This window comes from Colletotrichum tamarilloi, assembly GCF_030869305.1.
Source record: "Colletotrichum tamarilloi strain Tom-12 chromosome Unknown Scaffold_9.1, whole genome shotgun sequence".
Lineage (NCBI taxonomy): Eukaryota > Fungi > Ascomycota > Sordariomycetes > Glomerellales > Glomerellaceae > Colletotrichum > Colletotrichum tamarilloi.
Genome location: NW_026849392.1, coordinates 335,982 through 361,562, shown reverse-complemented (window position 1 = coordinate 361,562; position 25,581 = coordinate 335,982). Strand labels below are relative to the sequence as shown.

Genomic DNA, 25,581 nt, shown 5'->3' with positions numbered 1-25,581 from the left:
ACCAGTGCCGGTGACGTCCCCTTCCGGGTTTGCTCTCCTTCCTCCCGTTTTCCCACCTTTCGTCTACCTCTTCTCTCCCGCAACGTCGTCTCCCAGGTAGGTCCGGATACATGGCGGAATACGAAGGAGAACCACATCATATTGTCAGGCTCCTCCGCGGATACTTACTTACTTCTCGCATAGCCAAGGTACCCTGGCCGACATCTGCAGCGAACCCACTTCAGAGCTGCCCTCCACCTCCACGCCTCCCTCTCTCTCCGCACCAGCTTGCACCTGGACTGAACCTGGACCGGGCCTCGACTTGAACGTGGACGCACGGCTCCTCATCCCCGCCACGCCCATCCGCTGTCCGTCACCTCGCAAACAACTTTTGTCGTGCCACTCAACACTTCCAACCTCCTGCGAGAACACCTGTAATATACTGTTCATGGCCACTCGCTGAAAAAACAGATCCTGTGTCGTTGTATCGTTGATCCTGCTCTTTAGTTTTGTGTCTCGCAACGCCATACACACACAATGGCGCCGCTTCGTGGAGGAGAACAGGTCTATGCGACGGTTCGTATCCCCAACTGCCATCGCAAAGCCCAGCGAGCACAGGAAAAAAAAAAGTAAACAAAGAGCTAACAGCCACTTTCGCATAGCTTCTGTTGAACGACGCATACCTTCCAGGTTAGTTTCTGGCCCTCGATCTACTTTTCAAAGCGCTGCTGACCAAACTGTAACCAGGCGCATTGGTTCTTGCTCATTCTCTCCGCGATGCCGGCACTTCGAAACAGCTGGTCGTGCTCGTCACGCTCGATACCGTATCTGCCGAGGTTATCACAGAACTCAAGGTGAGCTCGCGACAACCTTGGCGCCAATTGATCTCTCCGTACAATGTACTGATGCCTCCCCGGTGCAGGCTGTCTACGATCATGTCATCCCCGTGCCGCGCATTCGGAATGCTCGACCAGCGAACTTGTACCTCATGAACCGGCCTGATCTCCACTCAGCCTTCACCAAAGTCAACCTCTGGCGCCAGACTCAATTTTCCAAAATTGTCTACATCGATGCCGATGTCGTCGCCTATCGAGCTCCTGACGAACTATTCGACATTGCCGCGCCCTTCTCTGCCGCACCCGATATTGGATGGCCGGATCTTTTCAATACTGGTGTAATGGTTCTGAGCCCCAACATGGGAGACTACTATGCTCTCATGGCGATGGCGGAGAGGGGCATTTCTTTCGATGGTGCCGACCAAGGCCTCCTCAACATGCACTTCAAGAATACGTACAATCGCATCAGCTTCACCTACAATGTCACACCCTCGGCACATTACCAGTACGTGCCTGCGTACCGACACTTCCAGTCCAGCATCAACATGGTGCATTTTATTGGCCCCGACAAGCCGTGGTTCCAAGGTCGACAAGCGAGCAAAGGAGATTCACCATTCGAAGACATGATTGGAAGATGGTGGGCCGTTTACGACCGGCATTACAGAGTTGCCGTGTGTCTCCCAACGTCGTTTTCTTTCGGGCAGAACAAGAGCTTACGTCTCCATAGGAAACAGCATCTGCTCCGCCACAAGAGCAGCAGCCACAGGTTCAGGAGGAGCATACTCCTGTCCAGCAGCAGCAGACACATCAGGAACAGCAGGTTCCTGAGATTGTACAGTATTTTACTAAAGGAGAATTCCAGCCGCAAGCTGCGCAAGCAGCATCAACGGGTGAGCATTTCCACGGGGCGGAAACGCCCCGTAGCCACGGTGGCACACACTACCAGACGGTGCCCTCTTCCTCGGGTCATCCGGCTCATGGCCCTTCCCACCATGATGCTCACGATGCTGGCTCTTCCCAGTCATGTGTTCATCACGAACAGCCCCATCATGGTCAAGGATCCCAGCCTGAGATCGCGTATCAGGCTGGCCATTCGTTACCCCCTTCGAGCGATTCATTTGGTGCTTTTGCTGGAACGCAAGCTGAGGCTCGATCAGAGCAGATTTCAGCGCATGAGGGGCGGGGTGAATCAGTACCAGTGGAGCAACCAAGAGAGCCAACTCCTCCGCCAGCATGGGACGCTCAGAGGTTCGTCAATGATATGGCCCACTAGCTCTTTCTTCTGATACTAACTTTATACCAGACAACCCCCACCGGCAGATTCAAGACCAGAGGCACTCAACTTCCCTTCACAGACGTATGAGATGTCTCAGGACCCCGCTCCATTTGTGCCCCCCCAACGATACCCGAGTCCCCCAAGAAACATGTGGTATGAGGTTCCGAAGGACAAGCCAACGCAGAAGCCTCGTCACCTCTTCCCATGGGAGATCAACCAACCCAAGCCGACCAGAGTCTTCACTGCGGATTTGGCCGAGCCGGAAGCCGAAGAATCTTCGAGCACGCCGACTGGTGAGCACGCGGCGTCTTTCACGGCGTCTTCCACATCCCAGGCTCCCGCTGAGCCGTCTCTTTTAGGATCATCGACGACTGGTCAAAAGAGCGAGCCCAGCACCCCAGCCACTCCAACTATCAAAGTCAGCCCGTCGGACCCTTGGACCGCTTTTACACGTACGAATGCCTGGGACGAAGTACCCGAAATCGAACGTTACGTCGAGGGTCTCCAGAAGCATCGTCGTGGGAAGAGCCAGGGCTCGGTGGGAACCTCTGATGGAAAGACAGCAAAGGAGCATGGGCTCAAGCTCACAGACTTCCCTAGCGTAGTCGACAGACCTAGTCTTCCAGTCACTCCTGCACCTATCCGTCGGCCAAAGTTCTGGGGCGGTGGCCCCAAACCTGGCGACGGAGAGGATGATGAGGAACTGCCGGTCGCCCAGGGCGTGCCGCCGCAGACTGACTGGGTATGTGTGCATGGAATTCGGTGGACTCCCGCAGACTGTCTTTGCGAATATACTAACCTGCCCTTGCGCCCCAAGGACCCTTCTGCACAGCTTCAGGAATTGGCTAAGCAGCAGTCAGAGGCTTTGTTGAAGAAGCTCGGTGGTGGTGAAGGTGGACCTGAGGGTGTGAGTCGAGAGATCCCGAAACGTTCCTTGCCGTTCGGCTCGGAGAGAGTGTTTCCACCTACTTATGTTGCGCAGTCGTCTAAAGGAGTGGTACTCAGTCCGCAGCCGGTGAAAGGCAGCGCGACTACGAGTGTTTTGCGCAATCTGGGTGGTGAGCAGGCACAGATCCAAGAGCCGGCGTATCAAGGTCCGGGTACCGCCTGGGAGAGGGGAGAGGGTGCCCCGTTGTGGGAGACGCCTGCACTTCCTATGGAGGAGCAGCGCGATGTGCTCGACACATAATGGGTAATGAAGTGTGGGACTCGTGTCTAATAATTACATCATACAGCAGCAATATTTTAGGCTTACGAAGGATGGAATTGGTGGCATATGGCAAGGAAATGGGGAGCTTCATTGTATCATATTGGTGGCGATGTTTCCGAGGTGCCGTCCAGTGCGGATGGGGGGCGTGAAGGTCATAATGCGGGACGAAGAATGGCGAGTCGGATTCAATGAATTGGTATATATACATATCTTGTCAATAACCCTGCTTGTGTAGGCAATATGGTTTATCATCTCACCAATTCAAGGATTGCATCTAGACATGTTGTTTCCCCCATGTCCATTATTTCGGTCTTCGAGGGAAAAGCTTCGGGAAATTCTATCAGATTCCAAACATCAATCATGTAGTGGTCTCATGTCGATTCGTGGTCGTCAGGTGTACGCATTACCTTGGACAAATGGGCATCTTCATTATCAAGTTGTTTGAAGCCAGCACACGCGTGACATACTCAGTCATTATGCCTGATACGATGGATAGAAGACGGTTCCTTGAAGAGCGCTTATCTCGCGTACTTAATATTCGCTAGTAATCCTACAGAAAATTGGTATGATTTTTACACTTCAACCAAAAGAATACCGCCCCAAACGCCACGTAATGCCTGCTCCTTGGCCGTATTTATTCGTCGTCGTCAACGGCTTCCTCGACCGTGACGGCCTTGGCCTTGGCTTTGCCCTTGCTACTACTACCGCCTTCCTCCTCGGCACTTCCCTCGGCCACCGCGGGGGCCGTGGCGGACGTCTTCTCTGGCGAACTTCTAGGCGCGTCCTCATCGTATCTCGGGGGTTCATCGATAGACGTCTCCGATGGGGCGTTGTTGCCCAATCCCGGCAAACCACGTCCGTTGCCGAAAAGCTGGTTCGCACCGCCCCAGTTAGGTAGCACCGGGTTCGGGGCAAGGACCGGCGGCGGGTCCGTCTGATTCGTGGAGACATCATGACCAGAGCCAACGGGCTCCTGTCTTTGCTCGTGGACGGTAGAGCGCGTTGAGAAGTCATTCGTAGCAGGGTGAGTTGAGTCGGCATCCTGGGTCACGCCAACGACTGGAGCTTGCGGGACAGGTGCCTCCGAAGGCTGAGCTGTCTCGCCCGACGCCGACAACGGCCTTTCGGGGAAGGGCTGAGATCCGGGGGCGCCTTCTATCCGCTGAAGAGGAAGAAGTGACCATCCAGGTGGGATCACTACGCCTTCTGGGAGCTCAGAGCTGCCGGCCGGAATTGCGTTGGAGTGGTTTGCGGCTCCATGCCGTGTCACTACTGGGCCGTTCACACGCAGGGTATGATGGATGGGCACTTGCGATAATGACATTGCCGGAAGTGGCATCTGCTGTGGCTGGCCCAGGTTGAACACCGGCGGGGTCGGTCCAGGATTCTGGGGTACATTTTGGGCCTGTTCTGTAAGCTGCTGCAGCTGGCGAATACGGCTCAGCTCTGCCGTAAGAAGATGTAGTGTCTGCAGTTCCTGGTGCATGCTCTGGAGGGTTGACACCTCACGCTGTATCATCTGCTCGAGCTGTTGAATCTGCTGCCGGATAGCTGGCATGTTGTTACCGCCTGGCGTTTGTGCAGCGGGCGTAAAAGGGCCAGCGGGACCGCCCTGAGCGAAGGGTGCAGGGATGGCCTCCTGGGGAACACCCATTTGCTGTGCCAACTGCTGCATGTTCTCGCCCTGGGCGAAACCGAGGCGGAGAGGGCCAAGCTGGAAGACTCGCGCTGCACCGTTTCGGGGCGGTTGCTGAGCTGGCTGGCCGCCGGGAGCGGCGCCTGGTGCATGGTTCGCAGGCGGTTGCTGGCCAGGTGGGACAGCAGGCGCAGCTCCGAGCCCGCCGAGACCAATCCTAGCGAACATTGCGTCCCGATTCTGCGGTACGGCGCCATTGTTGTTGTTGTTCGTAATGACAACAGGGCTTCGGCAGGTAGGACAGACTTGTTGACGCTCAAGCCAACTCTTGAGGCATCCAAAGTGTAGAATATGTCCACACGGAAGCTTTTTAGGTCGCACACGTTCGACGGCCCCGTTGGTTGGGTCCCAGGGACGCATCTCCTCTCGGCAGATGATACATGTATCCTCTCGTCCCAAATCCTCCTCGGTAGCGTCAGGATACTTGTTCATGTCTTCGACAGCCTTGCGGTAGCGCCACAGTGCTGAACCCCTCTTAATGACAGATCTGGCTGTCATGAAAAGGTCACGCATGATGTGAATCGGCAAGCCGTAGAATGTGAGCAAGATGCCGAAGAACACCAGGTAGATGGCCAGTTTCACACAATCTGGATATTGTCAAAGCATGGCCACGGCCGCAGAGTTTCGGTGTAACTTACCAGCGAAAAGGTCCAGGATCAGTATCCACTGACCCTTTGCCTCCCATCCAGGAACCTCAATGTCCATTTCATCAATGTCCTCCTCACGAGGCAATTCGGGCTGATCCTCACCCGCACCGTTTTGTTCGCGCTGTCGGATGAGTTCCTCGCGCTCCTCGCGAACTTGTCTTCGTCGCTCCTCCAGGCGCAATCTCGTTTGCGTCTTGACAATGTTCTGCTCCATCACTGACACCAAGTACCGAATTCCGGTTCGTGCTGAGCATGTTGCCAAAACAGCGAATTCGAAGAGGAACATGACCATCATGTTAGGACGTGCTTGTTGGATAACTGTAGAGACAGTGTATCGAAGGAGCCAAGTGTCGTATACCAAGCTTAAGAGGAGTGACAAGCTGAGCCTAGTGTGGAAGAGACCCGGGTTCGCAGGAGGCTGTTGCTCGAGAACCTCAACGCGGCCATCGCCAATCCAGCCCCAGACCTTGCCTGTCACCAGTGCGGTAAACATGACGAGGAACCACGCGCCAATCTCCTCCCGGAATATCGTCATCGCGAGGCATGTTTCGGTAATAGCGAACCAGGCTTTTTCGGAAAGTTGCTCGACTTCAACTTGTCGCAGCGGGCCATACAGGAGTCGTTGCAGGCCGTATATCAGGGTACCGTAGATGAGGTAAATGAAGTTGACCAGGACCTGGAAGCACTAATCAGCTTCGGTTGCAGCGGGACCACGAGGAAGGCCAGATAACGCACCAATAAGCAGAAGTTGCTCTGCGCGAGGTAGACCATGGCCGAGTAAAAGTTGGCTCGTTGGTGGAAGGCTGATACGACGACCGAGGCCGCCAGGGCCGTGGAAACCTATGTCTCTGGGTCAGCAAGTTACAGCTCCGAGATGGCCAGGCGTGTCTGGCGGAGACGGAGCTTTGCGAACGGAGCTTGTTCGATAGCTCCAACAGCGTCACTTACCCCTGCGTACCACGCGAGCCTCATCTTGACTTTTGATGGGCTGTTAGCACGGGAATTGGTGATGTGGAGTGAGGAAAGCCCTCAGGTGCCCATGTTGTTGATGCAGGCCAAAGAAAGTCCGGATGCGCGGTGTTGGCGTGGTAGTACGTCTCTTTCGGAGGCCGTAGTTGATGCCACGTTAATGACAAGCATCCACTTGCTGCGGTGGATTACCTGAGCAGAGCAGTGACGCCACAGTATCCAACTACCTCAACGCGGTAGCGCGGGAAGGTTGGAGGTGGAGCACGTGATGGTTCGTTACACAAGGTGACTGAATCGGGGCTACATTAAGCCGACTCCGGCCACGATTCAAACGACAGGCCGGCCCTGCCGTTCCTTATCTTGGTCACCGAGCCCCCGATAAGGATGACAGCGTTCGTCTTCCGCGATGAGTTGGACGGCGCTCTTCTCATGTCCGCTTGAGAACGGATAGCTTTTGCCAAAGGAGACGCCGTAGTCGTTTCCCATCTCCCTGCTGAGGAAGTTGAAGTGGTATTTTGGAAAGTCATCCGTCTGCCTCGGTAAATGCGACAATGATAACTTGGTCGTAAAACCTCACTTTTCTACCTCCCTCGTGCTTCATCCATGGCCACGATGACAGCTGGATTGATGCCCATTGCTACCCCAGCGCTCCTCACATCGCTGAAGAATCAACCACATGTTCCCAAGCATGCTTGGTATTTCATTGCTGCCACGACTTTGACCATACTGAATCGGCCAGATGAGATACCGCAAGTCTACAATCATGTCATGAAACACGGCCTCGGTCCTGATGATGTGAAGCCGGGCCCGGAGGAACACCTCACAATCTTGAGGAAGCTACGTGAAGCACTCGTCAAGGCTTCTGCAGTTGGAGGCCTGCCCAAGGTACCGGTTTCATACTGTACTTCTCTACTTGGAAACAGTCACTGACATGAAGTAGACCATCAATTCTCTCATGGAGTTGAAGAAAGTGACACCGGAGCACCTACTAGATGAGCCGCAAGGTGCGAATGATACGCTTTCTTCATCGCCGACTGCACGGCATGTGGACATACACCACACTCCCTCTTCCAAGATCTTGCAGCGCGGCCAGGGCTTCTGGGATAACATCTACGGCAAGATATCGAGACGGGTAATGAGTCAGATGGACCGCTCGGGCACGGAAGACCTCGGTTTAACCGCCCGGCTGATGTATGGGTACATACTCAGCAATACCAACGTTCTGTCTCCAGTAGAGACATCCTACGTTCTCATTGCGGGGTTGATACCGCAGGATGTGAATCCTCAGCTGAAGGGTCATCTCAAAGGCGCTCTCAACGGTGGCGCATCTGCCGAGGAGGTGAGGGCTGTGAGAGGCATCGTCATGGACATATGCAAAGCTTCAGGCATGAACCAACTCGGTGACGGTGTACCTGGTGGATGGGGCTGGCGAAGCGAGGTTGCAACTGTATGATGGCTATGTATGCTACAGGGCGAGATAGACGGGGCGACGGTATGGTAGTAAAGACTATCTCGATATGGAGACTTTGGATTGGCTAAGTCACATCAAGTGACAGCGTGTGACGGTAAGAAAGCCCTCACGAGGCTTCTCAGCACCGGGAAAAGCCTCGTGGTAGGCAGAATGATATGCTTCCTGCAATACAGCACACATCACGATACTGGGGATGAGGCTCGGCGGGCAATCAAGAGGTTCCGCCGCGGTCACAATTCCGCAATAGACGAGGCCGGAAGCGATACACTTAGCGACGAGAGCACGGCGAAGATTGACTGGCCCACAAACGCTGGCACCCAAGTGTCCGAGTTGAGTTATGATATTTGTGTTCCCGTGATATGATAGAGCGTGGTACGAACGGAGCCAGCTGCCGCGCTGCAGGGCATGGGGGTAAGTCGTGGACGGTGGCCCTGCCCGCATTGCATACATACATCACCCATATGTACATACTCACATACGGCCGTAGGCAAGCTTCTTGGGTACGGCCGGGGGGGGGGGGGGGTTCTCATGGATATTGAAACCCGTTGTATAGAGCCTTGTCCCTCCTCAGGCGAACCAGCTGTCAGCATGGGGAAGAGATACCTGTCTGCTACGGGCTCCCTATGTCGTGCAACCCTCCCCCATTCCCAAAGATTGGCGCTGGGTTTCCGGGCCACACAATGGGTTCGCGCCGTGGAGATCAGTACATCGCGTACAGCAGCATCCTCTGTAGGGAAGGTCGTAGCTTGACCGGGATGGTGGGCAGTCAAGCTAACTCTACCCATGAACACCAACCACACGCATAGTGTACACACACCCATGAGAGGAGTTGAGGGCATCACCAGCAGCTCCGATGCCGAAGTCCGAGGAGTGCGATTGATACACACACCAAGATTCGCGCCCCAAGCCGGATACGGCCACTGGATGCAACAGCACCATCATCCCAGGCATTTTCCCTCTTGAGAATGGCACCCCTAGAGCCCCTGCATTTCTGTCTGTCCGTGGCTTCTGCTTGGCTACCACTCGGGTGGAGAGTTGTGAGGGAAGGCAGGGCTACTCAGGCAAGCCAAAGGCGACGGGGGGGACCTGGTTCTCTTGAGTCTGCATTTGCGGCTTGCCAGGCACCGTGGCACTGGCACCCCCCCGCGGTTAAGGGAAGAAGAAACAATGACAGAATTGGCGTGTCGATCTTTTCAGTCTTTTCCCTGCCCAGGGAGCACCCCTCCGCGCGAGGTTCAAGGATCGACATTGTATCCGTACGAATACCAACTTACCGACCTCTCTTTCTCTACTTTAGGTATTTCCCATTTCCCTGCTGTCACGCCTCTGTCAGTTATTTCAACCACACCTTTGGAGTCTCGACGACAGAGGGGGCAGCGATTCGCTCGGGAAAAGATGTGCAAGAGTGGTCGGCGACCATCTTCCACCTCACCTTGCAGCGACTAATCTCGGATGGCTTTTCGTCCGAGAACGTGAACATCATCTCCATGCCTGCTCCCCTGTCACCCATGCCCTTGTCTGTCTTGGACTCCGACTCCGATTCCGATCTTTAGCTACCAAGTCTCTCAACGACAACAAGTCATCTGTAGCGCCGGATTTAATACGATTTTGATCATTCAAGGGAGCCGCGAAATGATGCTCATCGCCGGTGAAATGTGACAATGTCAAAATACTTGGCCGCCCCGGTTCGCCGCCGGCTGCTCGCTGGTAATCTACCCGCCACCTACTCATTCATGATGCTGTTCTTCGGCAGTGGAGCGCGAAGGATTGAGACTATCGATTTGGTCTGGTCACGACTGCCCAGGACTCCAGGTTTCCTCACCATCTACCGGCCATGTCAACCCGTCACACTTCCAACCCAAGTTCCCACCTCTCACGTGCCTCTCCGCTTCCGCCTCCGACCCCGACTCCTGCATAATCGCCCGTACCAGCCTCGGCCTGCCTCGCCTCGCCGCCGGTGTAGTCTTTGCAGAACATCCCACGCCGCGCCCTTCCCATCCCCGCAGCAGCGAGGGTATCGCGAGCGAAGGAGGGTCCGGGGGATGGAGTCCATGGACAGACTCGTCTAGATTCACAACTGATTCAATGACCACGCCGGGCTTTCCTCACAGAGCTAACAAGCTAGACCCGAATACTCTACGCGAAGCCCGCCATCGTGTGCTCCAAGCTTCTTCCCGCGCTCGCCTACAAAGGCGACCCCTGCGCAATCATCCACACGTGGTTTTGGACGAGCCTAGGGCCTTTGAGGCATCTTTGATCCGTCTCGTGTGGCATTTCGTCGTCTAGCCTCGCGGCCACGGCAGCAGACCCCCTTCGGAGAGTGAGAAAAAAAGCCTTATCCCGCCCGCAAGTTGCAACCCTTCGAAATCGTCGGGAGGCGGGCGTGGCGCCGGTCAGAACCCGTTGCTTCGGGTCCTACACACTTGGGGGGTTGTGAGACTCGTTTGCGAATTTTGCGTTGATTGGTTTTCCAACGCCTGTTCATTGCCTCTTCACGCTGCGGCTTCTTTGTTTTTGATCTCTGCACAGAGGGGCGGGCAGAATAAACCCAGCCCCATCTCCCAAGGTTCCAACTCAATCTCTCCTGGCGTTTTTTGCCTCAAGTGTCTAGAATCTAGATGCCGTATAGCCACGATGCGTTCCTTTTCTTCATCTAAACTCTACTGGCCCCCTCTAGCCCACAGACTAGCCTAGCACAGGCACAGATGGCAAAGGGAAAGCAAGGGGACGGGGGAGGCAGAAGAAGACTTCGACGTTTTGCTCATTGTCACTGTGCTGACCCGACCTCTCGGGCGTGTGTGCGTCCAAGGACTAGTCAAAGCCCGCGTCTCCCCTCGGGTCTAGACCTATTTCCCTCCACCCCTTTCAACGGTATCGTACCTAAGCCCATTGTTCGAGGGATTAGTGAGAGGGAGAGGAGAGGCGACTCGCGTTTGGGGGGACTACCCTTACGCTGGCTTAGTGGCCTTTTTTCGTCCCCTTAGCAGAAGCCGGCGTGACGCCTCTTTTTGCTGGGATGCATGTGTTAGTCCCGAGAGTCTGGGTGCTTCCGGACCCAAGACTGCGGTAATGGCAGATGGATACCATCACGGGTAGCTTTGCCTTATTTCGCCTTCGCTCAAACGCTGGGGGCGGACAAAACCTCCCGGCACTGTTGCTGTTTGTGGTCACTTTTCATCTCGCACGTACGATCTACTGCGTAGTCCCCGAAGTTACACGCGGCGAGCAAGGACGGCAGTCTCATCTGAAGCCAGGGTCCACCCGTGCTCTCGGTCGACGGTCGAGTAATCCTGTATTCTCTAGAAGTGCCGAGAGATACTTTGATGTTTTCTTCGGTTTTTCCCGCCGTTGCTATGCATCGCAGAGAAGAGGGGGTGGTGCGATATGGGACGACGCCACGAGGAACCACCTCATAAAGAAGCAAAGTCCGACAACGCCGGTAACTCAAAGGCGTTTGTTGGACACTAGTAAAAACTCCTCGTTTGTTACCCTGTCACAAGCCATTGTGCTTCGTCCCTACTGCAAGTAGAGATCCCCGATGTTACCATCCAGGCGCCCACTTGCCAGTCTATCCCATCACACTTCACCAAACCGCTATCATATTCTGCAACGGTTAGCACGGCGCCAAAAACAACCCAGCCAAGTGGCCGGCCACTCTTTCTTTGGTTCAAGGACCGCGGAAAAGTTGGGGCGGTATAGAGCGCTCGAGCGGAGTGAGACACCTGCAAGGCCGGGGCGTTTGCAAAGTTGACGGCAGAGACCACGCGCCACGTCGTGTAGAGAAACCTGGCCGGTCAAAGACCTCAACTTCCAGTCCCTCGTGGCAAGGCATTGATGGTCTAGAATACTGGTGCGGTTTTATCACAAGGTGGAAAGGCCAGGCCAGACTTTGTTTTTGGCATGTAAACAGTGTTGTACCAAACGACTGTTCCGCTACCCCTCTCTCACTCCGAGATAAGCTGTCCTTCGTGTGACGCTGTTGTCAAGCGTGAAGATTCTTTTTCTGAAGCTCAAGCCCAGTGGGCTACCCAAAAAGAAAGAGCACATTTTCAAGCCGGTCTTATATCTCGATAGTCTCATACCATCTTATGCCAGTCTTCGGACTCTCCTTCATGGCTGAAGACGGAAAGAATAGCAATACCTAGCCGTGCAAGACCGCAACTCCGGGCTGGACCAATTGTGGCACCCAGGAAGAAAAGAAGATGGTTGTCTCTAAAGACTTAGGCTCATCGTCCATCTTTCCTCCCCGGCCCGTTGGAGGGGAACCAAGGCACGGCAGGATCTGGTGGTGGTGTGTGTGCGCGTGTGAGTGCGAGCCTTTTGGTGTCGTCGATGGTGGTTTACTTTGTTAGTGATTTCTCGCCTTGTTAAGCTAGGATGGTTGGGCTGCGTTGGTTCCGACCAGCAAGGATTTTCCTCTCGCGGGAAGCGCCTCTCGAACCGGGCTGTTGGGAAACTTCACTCGTTGAGTGTGAGACTCAACGTACGGCAGCAACACCACCATGAAGGGGCTTTTTCGCGTGTTCCTGTTTCTGTGATAAGGGTAATACGGCAGATATGGATTACAGTCCGATATTGTGTAACAGCGGACTCTATATGCAGACAAAAACAAACACAACCAATAACCCAAGATATCACTATGGTCACCGCGAGGTCCCGGCTACCTGCCCGCGGCGCCTCCATCTCACTCTTGCAGGCGCTACGGAGATATTATTCCCTTCCTCATCTGCGAAAACCGGAGAGAGGAAAGAAACTCCCCGAAATAGGGGTCCGGGCGGGTTGATCCATCACCAACACTCGCCCGCTGCCGGCAGACAGTAGACGCAGGTATCACGGCGTCTGGGCTGGCCTGGACTGGGCTGGGACTGGGCTTGCTTCCCGCCTTACACACACACACACACACACACACACACACACACATCTCATTTTCGTGGCACGGGGACGGCGTCTGGACGGCCTGGGAGGGGAGAGTGAGTGTGTATATGATGTGGTGACCCTTGGACGCCCCCTCCCATCCTCCCATCGGGGAATAACGCATACACGTACATACATTAAACTCAAGGGACGAACGATAGTAGGCGCGATATCATGGAGGAGTAGGTAGGGGGAGGGGGTGTCCACGCTTGAGAATCTGGAGCGCCTCTATGGGAGAGAGTATTGGACGGAAAACCAGCTCAACAGGGACAGGAACTACGTAGCCACGGTAGTCAAAGATTGGGCTGCCTCCCAAGGGAAATTCTTTCCCACAAAAAAAAAGACTCGCATCACGACTACTTGGTGGTTGTCGAAAAGGCTTCAGTTATTCTGCGGCCCCCGGTTCATCGTGAAGCATGGAACCCCCGGCCCGCGGACAAGACCGAACAGAAAAAGATTCTGCCTCCAGCCAGACAAGCCTCCATGTGATTGCGGTAGTGTACTGTGTAATACGGATACCACTGGAGAATCAAACCTTCTTTCTCGTCTCCGATGTAACGGTGAAAAAAACACCTGGGCCCAGCTGCTGCTGGTGCTGGTGGAACCCAGAGTGCCTGAGCACGACTTCGCATTCAAGCGGCGGTCTGGGAAACGAAGAAAAGAAAGAATAAGGAGAGCAGCCCTGGGGTTCCTGGGACTGGCGCAGGATCTACGCTGCAGGGAGACCCGGAGAGAGAAGGAAGAACGAATGCGCGAGAATCCAAGAGAGAGGAACCTTGGAAAATAGAGTAAGAGTAGCGAATACAGAAAGGTGAGGCTTGTGTCATTGCGTAATTCCGTCTATCCTGGCAGATCGTGACATCGTTTCGTTCCCGTCGAGAGACCTATGTAGTTGCCTACGGATTGCCTACGGAGTTACCAGGTATCATTGCCTATCCCTTCTGCATTTTCTCAGTGAGATCATGGCACGCATGGATGATGGAAGCACTGGATCTCGTGGATCACTCTCTGTCATCTGTCTTCCGGACCCCCCAAGCCCCTCCCCCTTCCCCCCTCGCAGGCACGCAGACTGAGAGAAGAGACCGGGATTTGGCACATCATGTTTGATATGTCGATCATTATTGACCTCCCAGAGAAGTCCCACGGGTGACGGCTCACCTTTGACGTAGCATCGGATCTACAAGACGGGTAGCCATAATTCCTCATCAGTGGATAGGACAGGGGGAAACCTGCCGCAGACCGCAGGCCGCCGACCGTACGTACGGACGTGACGGAGTACGGAGTAGACGATGGCGACGGGGATTGGGGAGGGGATTCAGTATCCGTACTGCGAAAAATTCGGTATAATACTTCCAGGGCCAGGGGGGGGAGGGAAAGAGTGACTGATGAGCCCATGGGCCTGTCTTGTCCCCCCGTCCTCAGCTCTCCACACGTCGATACGCCAAACCCATTTTGGAAAGCCTGCATACTGGTACTAGGACAATCTCCCGCCGGCCAACCTATCGCGACGAGCAAAAAAAAAAAAGGGCAGACGAATGTCGGGAGTCGGAAAGGGTTGTTTTTGCAAACGGGGGTAGCGCCGATTGGTAAGAGATGCGATTTTCTTCCCCTTTGGTTTCTTTCCACATCTCCCATCCCTTACCTGATATTGCTGGCTCTCCGAGATAGTGGTCCGAAAGAGGAGCAGCGGACGACTGAATGCAGTTCCCTTTGCGCGATTGTGATGCTCTCTCCATTCATCCTGAGTGATGGGACGATAACGAATCGTCTAATGTCGAGTAAGTAGGTACATGTTTGGATGAATTTGCGGGGGGTGCTTGCGAGCGTGGACGTTTTGGCCGAACGTATCCCAATTACATGCTTTTTCACAACGGGTGAGACCTGATGGAGGAGCCAATCGCAGGTAGCGCGTAATTGTCTTCAACGACACTCCATCATCTTTTTGCTTCCCCTGTCTGTCAGGGCATAAAAACGTCAGGTAGCCATTTGACGTCCATTCGACGGTCCAGGCCAGGCCCTCTCCCCGCTGTGTCCCCCCCCGCCCCAAGAGATTGAGATCACAGAAGCCGTGGGCACCGATCTTATTTCTTTTCTTTTTCCTCCACGGAGACTGTAGTATCCGTACTGTATGTGCATGCTCGCGCGCCCACTTTCGTCAAGCTATGCATGCCCATGATCTCGTACTCCAAGTACTGTGGAATAATGAAGATGGGCGAGACTTTGCAATGGCCAAGGCACGCTTGGCAGGGAACTGGGGGCATTCCGCGGAAGGTTTGGAACGGGGTTGAAGCCTGTACGACAGTGCCGTAGGTTCGTCCATTTGGTAGTGTAGTTGTAGTAAGGCCGAGGGGAAGGAGAAAAAAGGGATCCGCTCTCCATGTGAACGAAGCCCAAGCCAAGAGGTTCAGTGAATTTCAGGCCAAACCGGATTCGGTATACGGCGGTTAGTGGGAGGGGTCCTTTACTGCGTAGATGCCGCACCTGGTAGTGGAGTGTGAAGGGCCAAGGGACTGACAACCTTACCTTGGTTTTCAGAACTCTGGGCGGGCAAGGCATAGGCATGCATGGTCTGTCCGGGTCTCGTTAGCAAGCGGCTCCAAGTGCCATAGCGCCTAGGGGTATATCCAGATCCATTGTATGTAGAGGACAACCTGGCTTGCCTGGATCACCACTGTCCGCTGTCGTAGTGTAGTGTGGTACTGTGATGGAGGTCGGTCAAGATGCAATGTATGTGGTGCAGTAGGCGAGGCTTTCTCTGGGAGAGCATGAAGCAGCGGGGGAATGTGTGCCTTGCGGTCCCCGCTCTTTTCTTGCGTAGTGAACTGTGTAAGGCATCTGTGGACGGCAGGGAAGACGCTTGTGCTGCGTGTGTTCGGAGTTTATCTCATTTGGGGTTAAAGATAGAAACCTTGATTTGACGCGTGGTGGGGACGTTTCTTTCATTCTTTCTTGCTGCCTCATCCATGATCCAAGTCAGTACGTACCGAGTCACAATCTCGCAGTCTTGTTCCATCTCCACTTGCCCGCGAAGCAGTACGTACCACTGTCTCTCACGTGTTCCGCACCGCTTCTTCGTCTTCCACACCCCCCCTTTCTCTCTCCCCGCCCCGACCATGATCCACAACTTGCACTCTCACAAGCCCCACTCCTTTCATTTCTATGTCTTTTCTCCTCTTGCTCTTGTTAGTGGCACCGAACAAGTGGACACTAGATTGTTAACTTGTTATGGAAGGGAGTATGGGCAGAGATGCCGTGCCTATCTTACCAAATACTGCTAATTACTCCTCTCCATCTCTCTGCAAGGGCCATGAAACATCAAGGACATGATCGGTCTGGGAACGGCTTCGGTCCTGAGCTAGACGTCGATGGCTTGATATCCTGGCAGTTCTTCATAGATTAGCCAGACACATTCATAACAGGGTCTCCCAGCTCTCCTCTCATATACATGGCCCTAGGCCCTCTAGCGAAGCTTTGAGGCGAAAGCCTCCGCGTGTGGTCTGGTCCTGGCCCCCAAATGGAAGAAACAACGGCCAACTCACAGCGAGTTGGTGGTGGCAAGCGCATCGTGCTTCAAAGGAATGCCTACAGGACACGGCTCTGCACGCAGGTACTGTTGTCTGTAGACTGTCAACAACCGACTCTCACACCCCAGAGTTGAATCGTCGTCCCAGCAGTCTGGTCCATCACGCTACAGGCTATGCCAACCTGGTGCCCGTCTACTTTGGCAGGCCTGGCAAGCCGTAAGCCTGGAGGCAGATGCCGCCAGTCCGCCACAAGCCATTGCGGCACGGGCAAAACCGTTGATTTTGCCATACACTAGCAAACCCCCCAGACCATCACGCAGTATCGCGCCGTCGTCGCCCCAGCCCAGTAGAGGCCCAGACTAGACTTGGCCGACGTCGCAACCTGCTCAGGCGTGGTGATGGTCTGTGTAACAGTCTTGGGCCCTTGGGGGCAGAAGACAAGGCCCACGGGTCGATGCTTGGCTCGAGTCTTCAAATCGCTAGCATCCTCCCGCCCCGCCGTGCCCGCTTCCCTTCCCACACTTCCCCGACGCACCAAGACAGCCCGCCCCAAGCCGTTTTGGGCCTGGGCTCCCTTGTCATTCTCGTTTACTATTACTGTATTCGTCGCAAGCGTCCTCAGCATCGATTTGGTAAGGCCAAACCCTGCAGTATGAGATCTGCGGAATCCAGAGAAACGGGTCCTGCAAACACACGGCTCGATTTGCTGCCCAAAGCCCTGGTGTTCATCTTCCCCCCTCTTGTCTCGCACGTCTGGGTGGGTGCAGCGTGGGTGGAAAAGAAAACATGGGTAAAAATGATCCCCAGGGCAGGCAACTTGGGCCCCTGGCTAGCGTAATTTTGCTGTACAAAGCCTGCATCTCGTCTATTCGACACAGAAAAGCAACCACGGTCGAAATGCTGCTGCCTTGAGAGACATCAAGGCCGGCTCTGGGCCCTGGCAGCTCGTGACCCCGCCCGCGTTTATGACATCCGCATGACCCGTGTGGATCATGACAGTGACAAGAGACTGAAAGTCGACGAGGAGTCGAGAATCGAGACATGCCTGCAATCGTCTTTTCTTCAGTCATGAGGTGCCGCGACGGCAGTTCATACTTCGTATACGGATAGACAGGCATGAGGGATGCGTCCAACCCTGCGGTAGGTATCAGTATGGAGTATGGAGTACGGAGTTACTTTTGTTTGATTTTGTCGGGAAACGAGACACCCAACCTTTCTTTGTCTGCCAATGCTTCTGCTCGAAGAATGCGAACCCGCCAATCCGAGTCGATATCCCATCGGATGCGAGCCATTGGCCGGCAGCGGCCAGGTATGCAGTGTTGCCCCGGGCCGTGGACAATGTTGGAGCTTCTGACTTGGGTGTAACGACTCGACGTGACGACGACAACGACAACCGACTCAATAGAAGCGCCTCAGTGCCTAGAAAAGGTCGGGTTTAGCAAGTGAAAGATGGGTATTTGGAACGTTGGCATGGACATCTGAAATGGCAACCAACGACCGAATCTCTGCGGGCCCAAGTCTCAGCCATCCGATGAGGCAGTCGCCAGTCTAGCCAACGTTGTCGACATTCGAGAACCACACAAGCTTCAACGGTTGTCGGTGGCATCGTGGATCGTGGAGTTCCACGCTATGACCCTAGGAGAGCACTGTTGGGCTAGGTACTTCATAGTGTATGGTGACTGATTATTGACTGAGCAGTGAACAGGTTGAGGCTTGAGGATGAGGAATGTGACTCCGTAGGACACGGAATGACGGTGGATGGGTCTCTCATTCCGCGGTAGGTATTGAGGAAACGGAACTACATTGGCGTCTTCTGATTCGTTCGTCTCCATTCATAATGGAGACAGACAGTACGTATCCGAGATATTTCCCTGTGTGAGGTCTGTGAGAGGTCTCTGATAGGTCTATCAGGTATGGACCCCACCTGCTGCTATTCTGTTCGGCGACGCCGATCCCAGGAACCTTAATCATCGATCGTCGCTTCATCAACCAATGAAAACTGTCCATTGCAAGGTCCAATCAAAAACGCTGTTCTCTTCCCGCGTTCCGCCGTCACCGCCGTCACCGCCAGGTGAGTGACGCTGCAATGGAAATCACGACAGGGAATCCACCGTACTGCCGCCCCGCAGAATGCGAGATGTAACCCAGAACCATTGAAGAATGCTGGCAACAATGACGATGCTTCTGAGAAGGTCTTGGAGTCTTGTGTGAGGGCCATGGAGCACTTCTTCCGTCTGCGTAGACTCGGTACTCAGGTGTGCGCAAATTCTCACAGTCGACCGACGTTTAGGGTCTTGTGTCTTTTGGCATAAGACAACCTACCTTACCTTGGGCCGGGGAAGGGGTTCAGTCTGATAATCGAAAGGTTGGGGCTCAGGCCGTCCTAACTTCTGAGCAGGTATCAAACTGACTGAACCCGCATTCCCGTCATGTTTGGTCTCGACTCCCATGGGCCATGGGTGTTCAGTCAATTTCCAACTACTATGTCCACGGCAGACTGGAGAGACTCTGGTAATTGCGTACGGAGTTCTGTGTTGCATGGCAAAGTAAAGCCCGTACGGACGGAGTAAGGTAGCATTGTGGACATCACCAGTCGGATCTCCAATCTGTACACCTCAGTTCATGGTGAAGTTGTCCGTACCTACCTGCCGTACCTACGGCCTGCCAGTCAGTGGAGGAAAGTCGAGGGTGAGGCTATCGCACAGCTTGCCGAATTAGGAAATGCTCTGGTCCGTGCGAAGCACCCCTCCCTTCCAATGTCTCCACCGTGGTACCGACGACCCTTGCGCTGTTCGTCCCTGCACCTGCCTGCCTGTCGTCCCAAGCATTCGGATGATGGGTGTCGGTGTCTCGAGCATCTGCATGCTGTGGCCCAACCCTGTGCTTCCGTTTGTGCCTCACCTCCGCATCTTGGCTAGTCGGCCAGTGATTCGAGCAAACAACTGCAACGACATGGAAGATGATGCAGGATCGCCCCGTGTCCACATCTGACGCTCGCGACACTTGTCTCTGCCATAGACTGCGCAGTGGCAGTAAAATCTACCACCCCCCGTGCTCCGGCAGGACAAGCGGTTTCGTGGAGAAGCCAATCGCAACGAGAGCAGGAGCTAATTACGGATACTCCTCCCCTCTTCGCTGAGTGGTTGAGAACTTCCATGTCCAAGTAGACATTCGTATGCGTTTAAATACCAGGTATGACAATATCTGAGGCGAGGAAAGAAAGACACACGCCAGATGCCGGGACCTTCCCGCGATGTTCACAAATGGAAGGCAAGGTATCTAGGTAGGTACGTTCCGTGCCTAAGGTACCTAGGTACTCCGTAGTTCCTTCCATTACCTCAGCAAGTGCACAACGGAAGGCAGTGACCGCGGAGGGAGTACGGTACCTTGGGAACGACGCAGACAGCGCCTTCCCCCTGATCTCATCCTCCCTGCAATTGCAACCCGACCGTAACTGCAACTGCAAATGCAACTGCGACTGCGACTGCCTGCTGCACTTGAGAGTTTGCCAGCCCGGCGGTGGCTGGCAGACTCAGCCCTATGGATGCTCCCACCTCGCACCTCCCAAGTCCATCCCGATACCCAGTCTTGCGGCTTGCCAGTCTCCCAGATTCCCTAGTGTCATCAGCCACACATGTGCATTCATCAATGCTACTGTGTTACATTGTAGCCTGCTCCTGGGGAGGCCACAACGACAAAATCAGAAAAACGAAGCATCCCAAGAGTCGCAATGGCGCTGGCGTACACGGCAAGGGACCCGGCGGTTCGGATACACAAAAGCATCCATAGTTGGGCTTCAACGCCGACATGGGCATGGCACTACGAGGCCATCTCCATGGCCGTGATCCATCGTCCATAATCCAAATCCTACTGCCGATGCAACATTCTGGGGTCAGCCAGAAACATACGACAAAAGATGCGATGCCATGCCGCCCTTGACGCCAATCTCCCATGTGCTCTGCCCCGTCGCGGCTCGCCTTCGTCTACCTTTGCCAGAAGAAGAATGAAACTTCATTTTACAATCCACTGTTCGTTCATGGCCTCGAACCCACCGCCAACATGATGGATTTTCGGCACCATGTACCCTGTCCCAGACAAGCATTGTCCCGGCTCGCCTGAATCGCCATCTGCGCGTACCAAACTTCGACTCGGATGCAGCCCAATCTCTTGGGTCAGTGGACCATCGTCGTCGTCTTGTGTGGGATCGCTCACTTTACGGACTGGTCTAGACTCTAGAGTTTATCGCCAGCCATTGCCAAAGTCGTATTATCGATCCCGCCGACAGTCGCTTTGCTCCAAAGTACCATACCACGGCACCTGCCGTTGCATTGTACGTCTGGTCAAAGTCACTATGATCGTCTCATCCCTTCGGCCCATTCCACCCTGCAGCATTTCTTGCACCCTCGCCAAGCTTGCCGTCTTGCCTTGCCTTGCACGTTGTCGGTCAGTCATGAGATCACTTATGAACCTGATTTTCAATAGAATACGACCCCCCGCATAGCCATGGTTATGCACCGACCAGGCGGCACAGTTGGATGTGGCCAATGCCATTGCAGACGAGGCCACGATTCCGCACACCTACATGCGCAAATCTCACCCACTGATTTCGACGTCTCTCTCTGGTTGCCGCAATCGTCACTATCCCGACCCATGCTTCACTGCTGCGCATCCCTCGGGAGCCCACGCCTATGCCTCCCATTCGCTCTTTCCTCACCCCTTGGTCCTGGCTTACCCGGTCAGCACGATCCAAGCGACGGTCCTCGTTGTCTTCGCACGTACTCCACATCATCAACGACCAGTTGAGCAAGAGACCCCTATTTACTACAGATTCAGATTCTACCTTAGACACAACCAATGATATGACCGGCCCGCGGCGGCATGGATGGCCGCAATCATCCAACATTGAGCCAGTGCAACGGACGCTAAAGTCTCCGGCGAGGGGACACATCGAGTCGGTTGAACCAATGAAAGCACCAAGTTGGTGCCCGGCGCCATCACCCTCTAACGTGCCATCTCCCTGCGTTCGACTGCAAATTTAAGCGTCTACGTAAAGATTTTGCGACAAACTTTCCACACGATGAATGCATAACAGCCCCCTGACTACGAGCAGGAGGAGCGTAAACGGAGACTTTGCGAGTTGCAATGATCATTGGGACATCCGACGAAGCCTTAATCGATGTTTTGTTTTTCTTCTTCTTTAGGGCGTGCTGTTGATTCGGTAAGGCTGACCGTCGTCGACTTCTCTAGGCGCAGGCTCGGTTTCCTTGACAGGATGCATGGCGGCGTCGAAAGAACCCGACGCGCGGATTACAGGAAAGGACTGGGCGGCACAGGAGCGGCTTGCGTGCTGCATGCCTCTTTACCCAACGCCGGCCGGCTGGTTATACCTCAAAATGGCGGGATCGCTCCCGTCCGCTGGCTCCACACGAAGACCCTTGAGCTTCAGCAAGCCACCAAACGAAAGCATGCAATGTGTGCGCTCGTAGAACAAGGGGCTTGGGGGCTTCTCTGCCCCGTGCTATCAACCACCTTGGTCGAGTCTCACTTACGGGCTGCTTCATTTGAAGCAATGGCACGCGGGTCCAAAGACGAGATGACGCTTGCAACCCGCATCAGCACAGGTGCGCCAAGGAGAAGGGGAGCATGGCAGATTCCGTTTGGCTGGTTCTTGGAGCATTGCAAGTCCCGGCCGGCATATAAGCCCTTCTGACCAAACGTTTTTCGAAATCAGAGACACCAGGCTAACACCATAAGCTCCGGCGAGAATCTTCGAGTCTCGGCGAGCACCACATCCAAGTCGACACGACATCCCTACCTGCGTTGCTCGGAACGAACCTACGCATCCTCGGTGACCAAGAGAGCCGACCGTCAAAGTCAGAATTCCGTAGATACATTTGATCAACCGATAGCGTTGTACGAGTCGCAAGGAGCACACATGACGTCGCCATAAACACGAGATGACGGAAGGAATACGCCGTGCAAAGGATGCCACCTACAGATATTCGTACATGCATCATCCTCTGTCCCGCGAGCCAGGCAATATTAGATGCCAATTATCGACATGCTTCCACGTTTGATGACTGCAGGGTTTCTGAGGGACAACAAATCCGGGTCGGTAAGGCGCATCCATGTTCCCAGGAAAACGGGATGGAATCAAGCCGGCCAGTGCAAGGTACCACTACGTGCCACGAGCATGAAACATTGGTGGATGCTCAAGTCACTGAACACTGCCCTCACCCGTCCTAGCATCTGGGTGGCAGCCCTTGGCAAGGTTGGGGTTCATCGGGGCTGGTGAACGACGGCAAGGTTGCACCGCCTCCTGGATTTCTTTTTAAAGATTTTGACTATCTACACGGCAAGGATAGCGGGAGCCGTAAAAGCGCCAATCAGAGGCTTCAAACCAGGGTCTCGGGCAGATGAGCCACCGCTACACCTAATCGGGCGACATGTCTCGATGGACAATGTTATCCCACGTTGGCTCTCTACCACAGTACGGTTTTTTTCGCAGTGCGGAGACAATTCGAGTTCCCCATGGCTTCCATGGGTGCCTCGTGTGAGCTGCCCCGGCCGGCGACCCATGATGCGGAATGCTTTGGTCAGTAGCGCATCGAATCTCGCCAAGCGAAACCACCCTATGCGTGTACGTCTGAATGCGACTGGTATTGCGAACTATGATTTGGTCAATGTTACTCTCCAGGGCATTAGCGACAACTCAAGAAGCAACATCGTCACGATTTAGCGAACTCTACGGATACAAGATTGGGAGAGCGTGAGATTGCCCTTGCTCAGCCCGTGCGGCAACGGCCGTAATCCCACGCAGACTAGCGAATTACTTCAATTTCCATCACACTCCTGCGCGCTAGCAAGAAGGCATTGTTTGGTACGCCGGCGGACGATGATGTTCCAATGGTCCGGCTTCACGTCTCGAATTCACCAACCCGATGCGACGCACATAGTTATCCAGGAGCTCGACGTGTCGTACTCTGTGCAGAGGCTTGAGACCGCCGTGGCAAGTCGTCGCGAGGCAACGCCAAAGCAACGAAGCGTGAAAGGCTATCTAGGAACACTGGCTTGCCTGCCACAATGGAGACGAGGCGTTGAATGGCAACAACGTGAATCTTTCCAGAGGTCGGCACTAGTCTTTTGTCTCATCGTGGCCCGGTGCTTGGTGGCATGAGGACTGAGGACGAAAAGAGGCATCTAACCACCAGAACTTTGGTCTCCACCTGCCGCACATACATTTCCCAAGGGGCCGGTTGCACCAAGATCAAGTCTCGGGCTGGGCCATTTCGAACTCTGGCCATCGACTGGATGGAATACGCCTCTAGAGAGCGGTGCCGCGACGTGGTGCCTCTAGCGTGCGATGACTATGACCGAACGGCTCTGGAACCCTTCCAACGTCTGAACCCTTGGACCAGCCAACAAACCCGCCAGCCCGGATTGGCATGGCATCACAGACAAGAGACTCAGTCACGCCGCTTGGGTCGTGGAACTCTATTTGGGCCGTCCCGATTCTTTGAAACTCGATGTTTTTGCCGCGTGTCGTGGCCGGTGGTCGGACGGCTGTTCTCAACGAAGACTTTGAACCACCAGCCCACCTTGTTGTCTCTGCCAGTCGAACATGTACGATGCAAGCTGTCCCGCACACTGGAACTTGGAGGCTTGACAAGATTGAGCTGCCCCGATGCCGTTTTGGGACACGATGCCGCGAACAAGATGCTGACACGCATCGTCGTCCCAAGGAAGGGCGGGAGGAATAGCAACATTAGTGGCCGTCACGAAGACATGGATCGGTACAGATTCTCTCTCCGGCCCGTACATGATCCCATTACCTTTGAGGAGGCACAGGCGCCGTCGTATGGTTCGAGGTCGCTATATCCAGTCAACAGTGCTACCCACACTCCAGGCACCGCCTGGAACAGCGCGATATGGGGTGACTGCAGGACATCCAATGTCATGTCCAACCTCTAAAGGCTTCGACTAATAACTTAGAGGGACGGATAAGGCCGGGCTGTGCACACCAACAAGTCGAAGGCGGGCCCGGCTTGCACACCAAAGTGCTGCCACGGGCTGCAAGCGTGGAGAGAGGCGCGACGCCGTTCATTGGGCCAACTCCCACACTCATGTACAAAATCGCAATGAGAGAGATCCCTGGGCCTGGGATGAAGGAGGCTTGTTCAGCACAGCACGAGCACCCGCAGTGTGCAGTGAGTAAAAATATCCCGCCCCTCAACCACGTCGACACCTTACCTACAGTAAGCAACGCAACACCATATGTGTACCGGCGCGACCTACAGACACAGAGCACAAATACAGACAGACACGTAGAGTGTGGGAGAAAGTACACCGCAGCAGCACCTCCCGCCAGTGCCTCCACAATAACCCGCTCCCCCCTCACTGACGATGAAGCCCGTTTTGGAGTCAAGTTATGCCATTTTGAGGCCAACATGCGGAGTGCCCAAGCTGTTACTGACGCATCTGACGCACACTGGCGAGTTGTTGTCGCCTCAAGATACAACTTTGGCTATTGCTATCCACATTTGGCTCTGAGGTTGGCAAAAGGGGGCTGTGGCTGTTGGACGTGCTTCATGCAAACTATTTCCAAGTCAACTTTCTTTTTTTTCGAACCCTCACGTTGCTTTACGTCCGTCAGCATATGCAGGACCTTGCATATACCGCTTGCTGTTTCCAGGTCCTTGAATTTACAGCACGGTCGAAAGTTGCGACGCCATTTTCGATGTGAGAGTTGATGGGAGAGTGGTACAGGAAGAAGAAAGTTTTGCATAGACCCAGAGACGTACGAATACTTTTGTCATTGTGCAGACCGGGCTCGCGACATGAGCTGCATGTACACTGGCGATCCAATATATCTCCTTGTTCATGGAGGACGAACCAAGGGACGCTGGACGCATGGTCGGCAGCAGAGCGGAAACGGATGATTGAGCCCTACGGAGTAGGCACTTGGTGCAGTGCTTTGCAACCCGGTTGCGGCGACGTCGACACCTCCCACAGCAGACGGGTCAATAGATCCAAATCATACCGACGGCATCCCGCGGCGG

The 25,581-nt window shown here is 54.6% G+C and overlaps 8 protein-coding genes across 8 annotated transcripts, besides 1 other annotated feature; 5 read left to right on the top strand and 3 right to left on the bottom strand.

Annotated features, from left to right (window-relative positions):
* Positions 1-516: 516 nt before the first annotated feature.
* Positions 517-3,280, top strand: CTAM01_03875 (glycosyl transferase family 8; the record flags this gene model as incomplete). The annotated part of the gene is made up of 6 exons (XM_060519905.1): positions 517-555; positions 642-669; positions 727-833; positions 902-2,063; positions 2,136-2,833; positions 2,909-3,280. The coding sequence occupies 6 exons, from the start codon at positions 517-519 to the stop codon at positions 3,278-3,280; spliced, it is 2,406 nt and encodes an 801-aa protein (XP_060385326.1).
* Positions 3,281-3,935: 655 nt separating this feature from the next.
* On the bottom strand, positions 3,936-6,616 carry CTAM01_03874 (uncharacterized protein; the record flags this gene model as incomplete). The annotated part of the gene is made up of 4 exons (XM_060519904.1): positions 3,936-5,584; positions 5,636-6,320; positions 6,380-6,484; positions 6,593-6,616. The coding sequence occupies 4 exons, from the start codon at positions 6,614-6,616 to the stop codon at positions 3,936-3,938; spliced, it is 2,463 nt and encodes an 820-aa protein (XP_060385325.1).
* Positions 6,617-7,225: 609 nt separating this feature from the next.
* On the top strand, positions 7,226-8,066 carry CTAM01_03873 (carboxymuconolactone decarboxylase; the record flags this gene model as incomplete). Its single annotated transcript, XM_060519903.1, has 2 exons — positions 7,226-7,498; positions 7,554-8,066. The coding sequence occupies 2 exons, from the start codon at positions 7,226-7,228 to the stop codon at positions 8,064-8,066; spliced, it is 786 nt and encodes a 261-aa protein (XP_060385324.1).
* A 983-nt stretch (positions 8,067-9,049) lies between these two features.
* On the top strand, positions 9,050-9,637 carry CTAM01_03872 (uncharacterized protein; the record flags this gene model as incomplete). The annotated part of the gene is made up of 1 exon (XM_060519902.1): positions 9,050-9,637. One exon carries the CDS (start codon positions 9,050-9,052, stop codon positions 9,635-9,637), a length of 588 nt encoding a protein of 195 aa, XP_060385323.1.
* Positions 9,638-11,160: 1,523 nt separating this feature from the next.
* On the top strand, positions 11,161-11,613 carry CTAM01_03871 (uncharacterized protein; the record flags this gene model as incomplete). Its single annotated transcript, XM_060519901.1, has 1 exon — positions 11,161-11,613. One exon carries the CDS (start codon positions 11,161-11,163, stop codon positions 11,611-11,613), a length of 453 nt encoding a protein of 150 aa, XP_060385322.1.
* A 5,201-nt stretch (positions 11,614-16,814) lies between these two features.
* Positions 16,815-17,147, bottom strand: CTAM01_03870 (uncharacterized protein; the record flags this gene model as incomplete). The annotated part of the gene is made up of 1 exon (XM_060519900.1): positions 16,815-17,147. The coding sequence occupies one exon, from the start codon at positions 17,145-17,147 to the stop codon at positions 16,815-16,817; it is 333 nt and encodes a 110-aa protein (XP_060385321.1).
* Positions 17,148-18,005: 858 nt separating this feature from the next.
* Positions 18,006-18,074: a sequence feature (Short protein (CTAM01_03869, KAK1504562.1) was converted to a misc_feature.).
* A 2,107-nt stretch (positions 18,075-20,181) lies between these two features.
* On the bottom strand, positions 20,182-20,475 carry CTAM01_03868 (uncharacterized protein; the record flags this gene model as incomplete). Its single annotated transcript, XM_060519899.1, has 1 exon — positions 20,182-20,475. One exon carries the CDS (start codon positions 20,473-20,475, stop codon positions 20,182-20,184), a length of 294 nt encoding a protein of 97 aa, XP_060385320.1.
* Positions 20,476-22,568: 2,093 nt separating this feature from the next.
* Positions 22,569-24,493, top strand: CTAM01_03867 (uncharacterized protein; the record flags this gene model as incomplete). The annotated part of the gene is made up of 4 exons (XM_060519898.1): positions 22,569-22,813; positions 23,014-23,117; positions 23,479-23,535; positions 23,649-24,493. 4 exons carry the CDS (start codon positions 22,569-22,571, stop codon positions 24,491-24,493), a joined length of 1,251 nt encoding a protein of 416 aa, XP_060385319.1.
* Between the last annotated feature and the right edge of the window lie 1,088 nt (positions 24,494-25,581).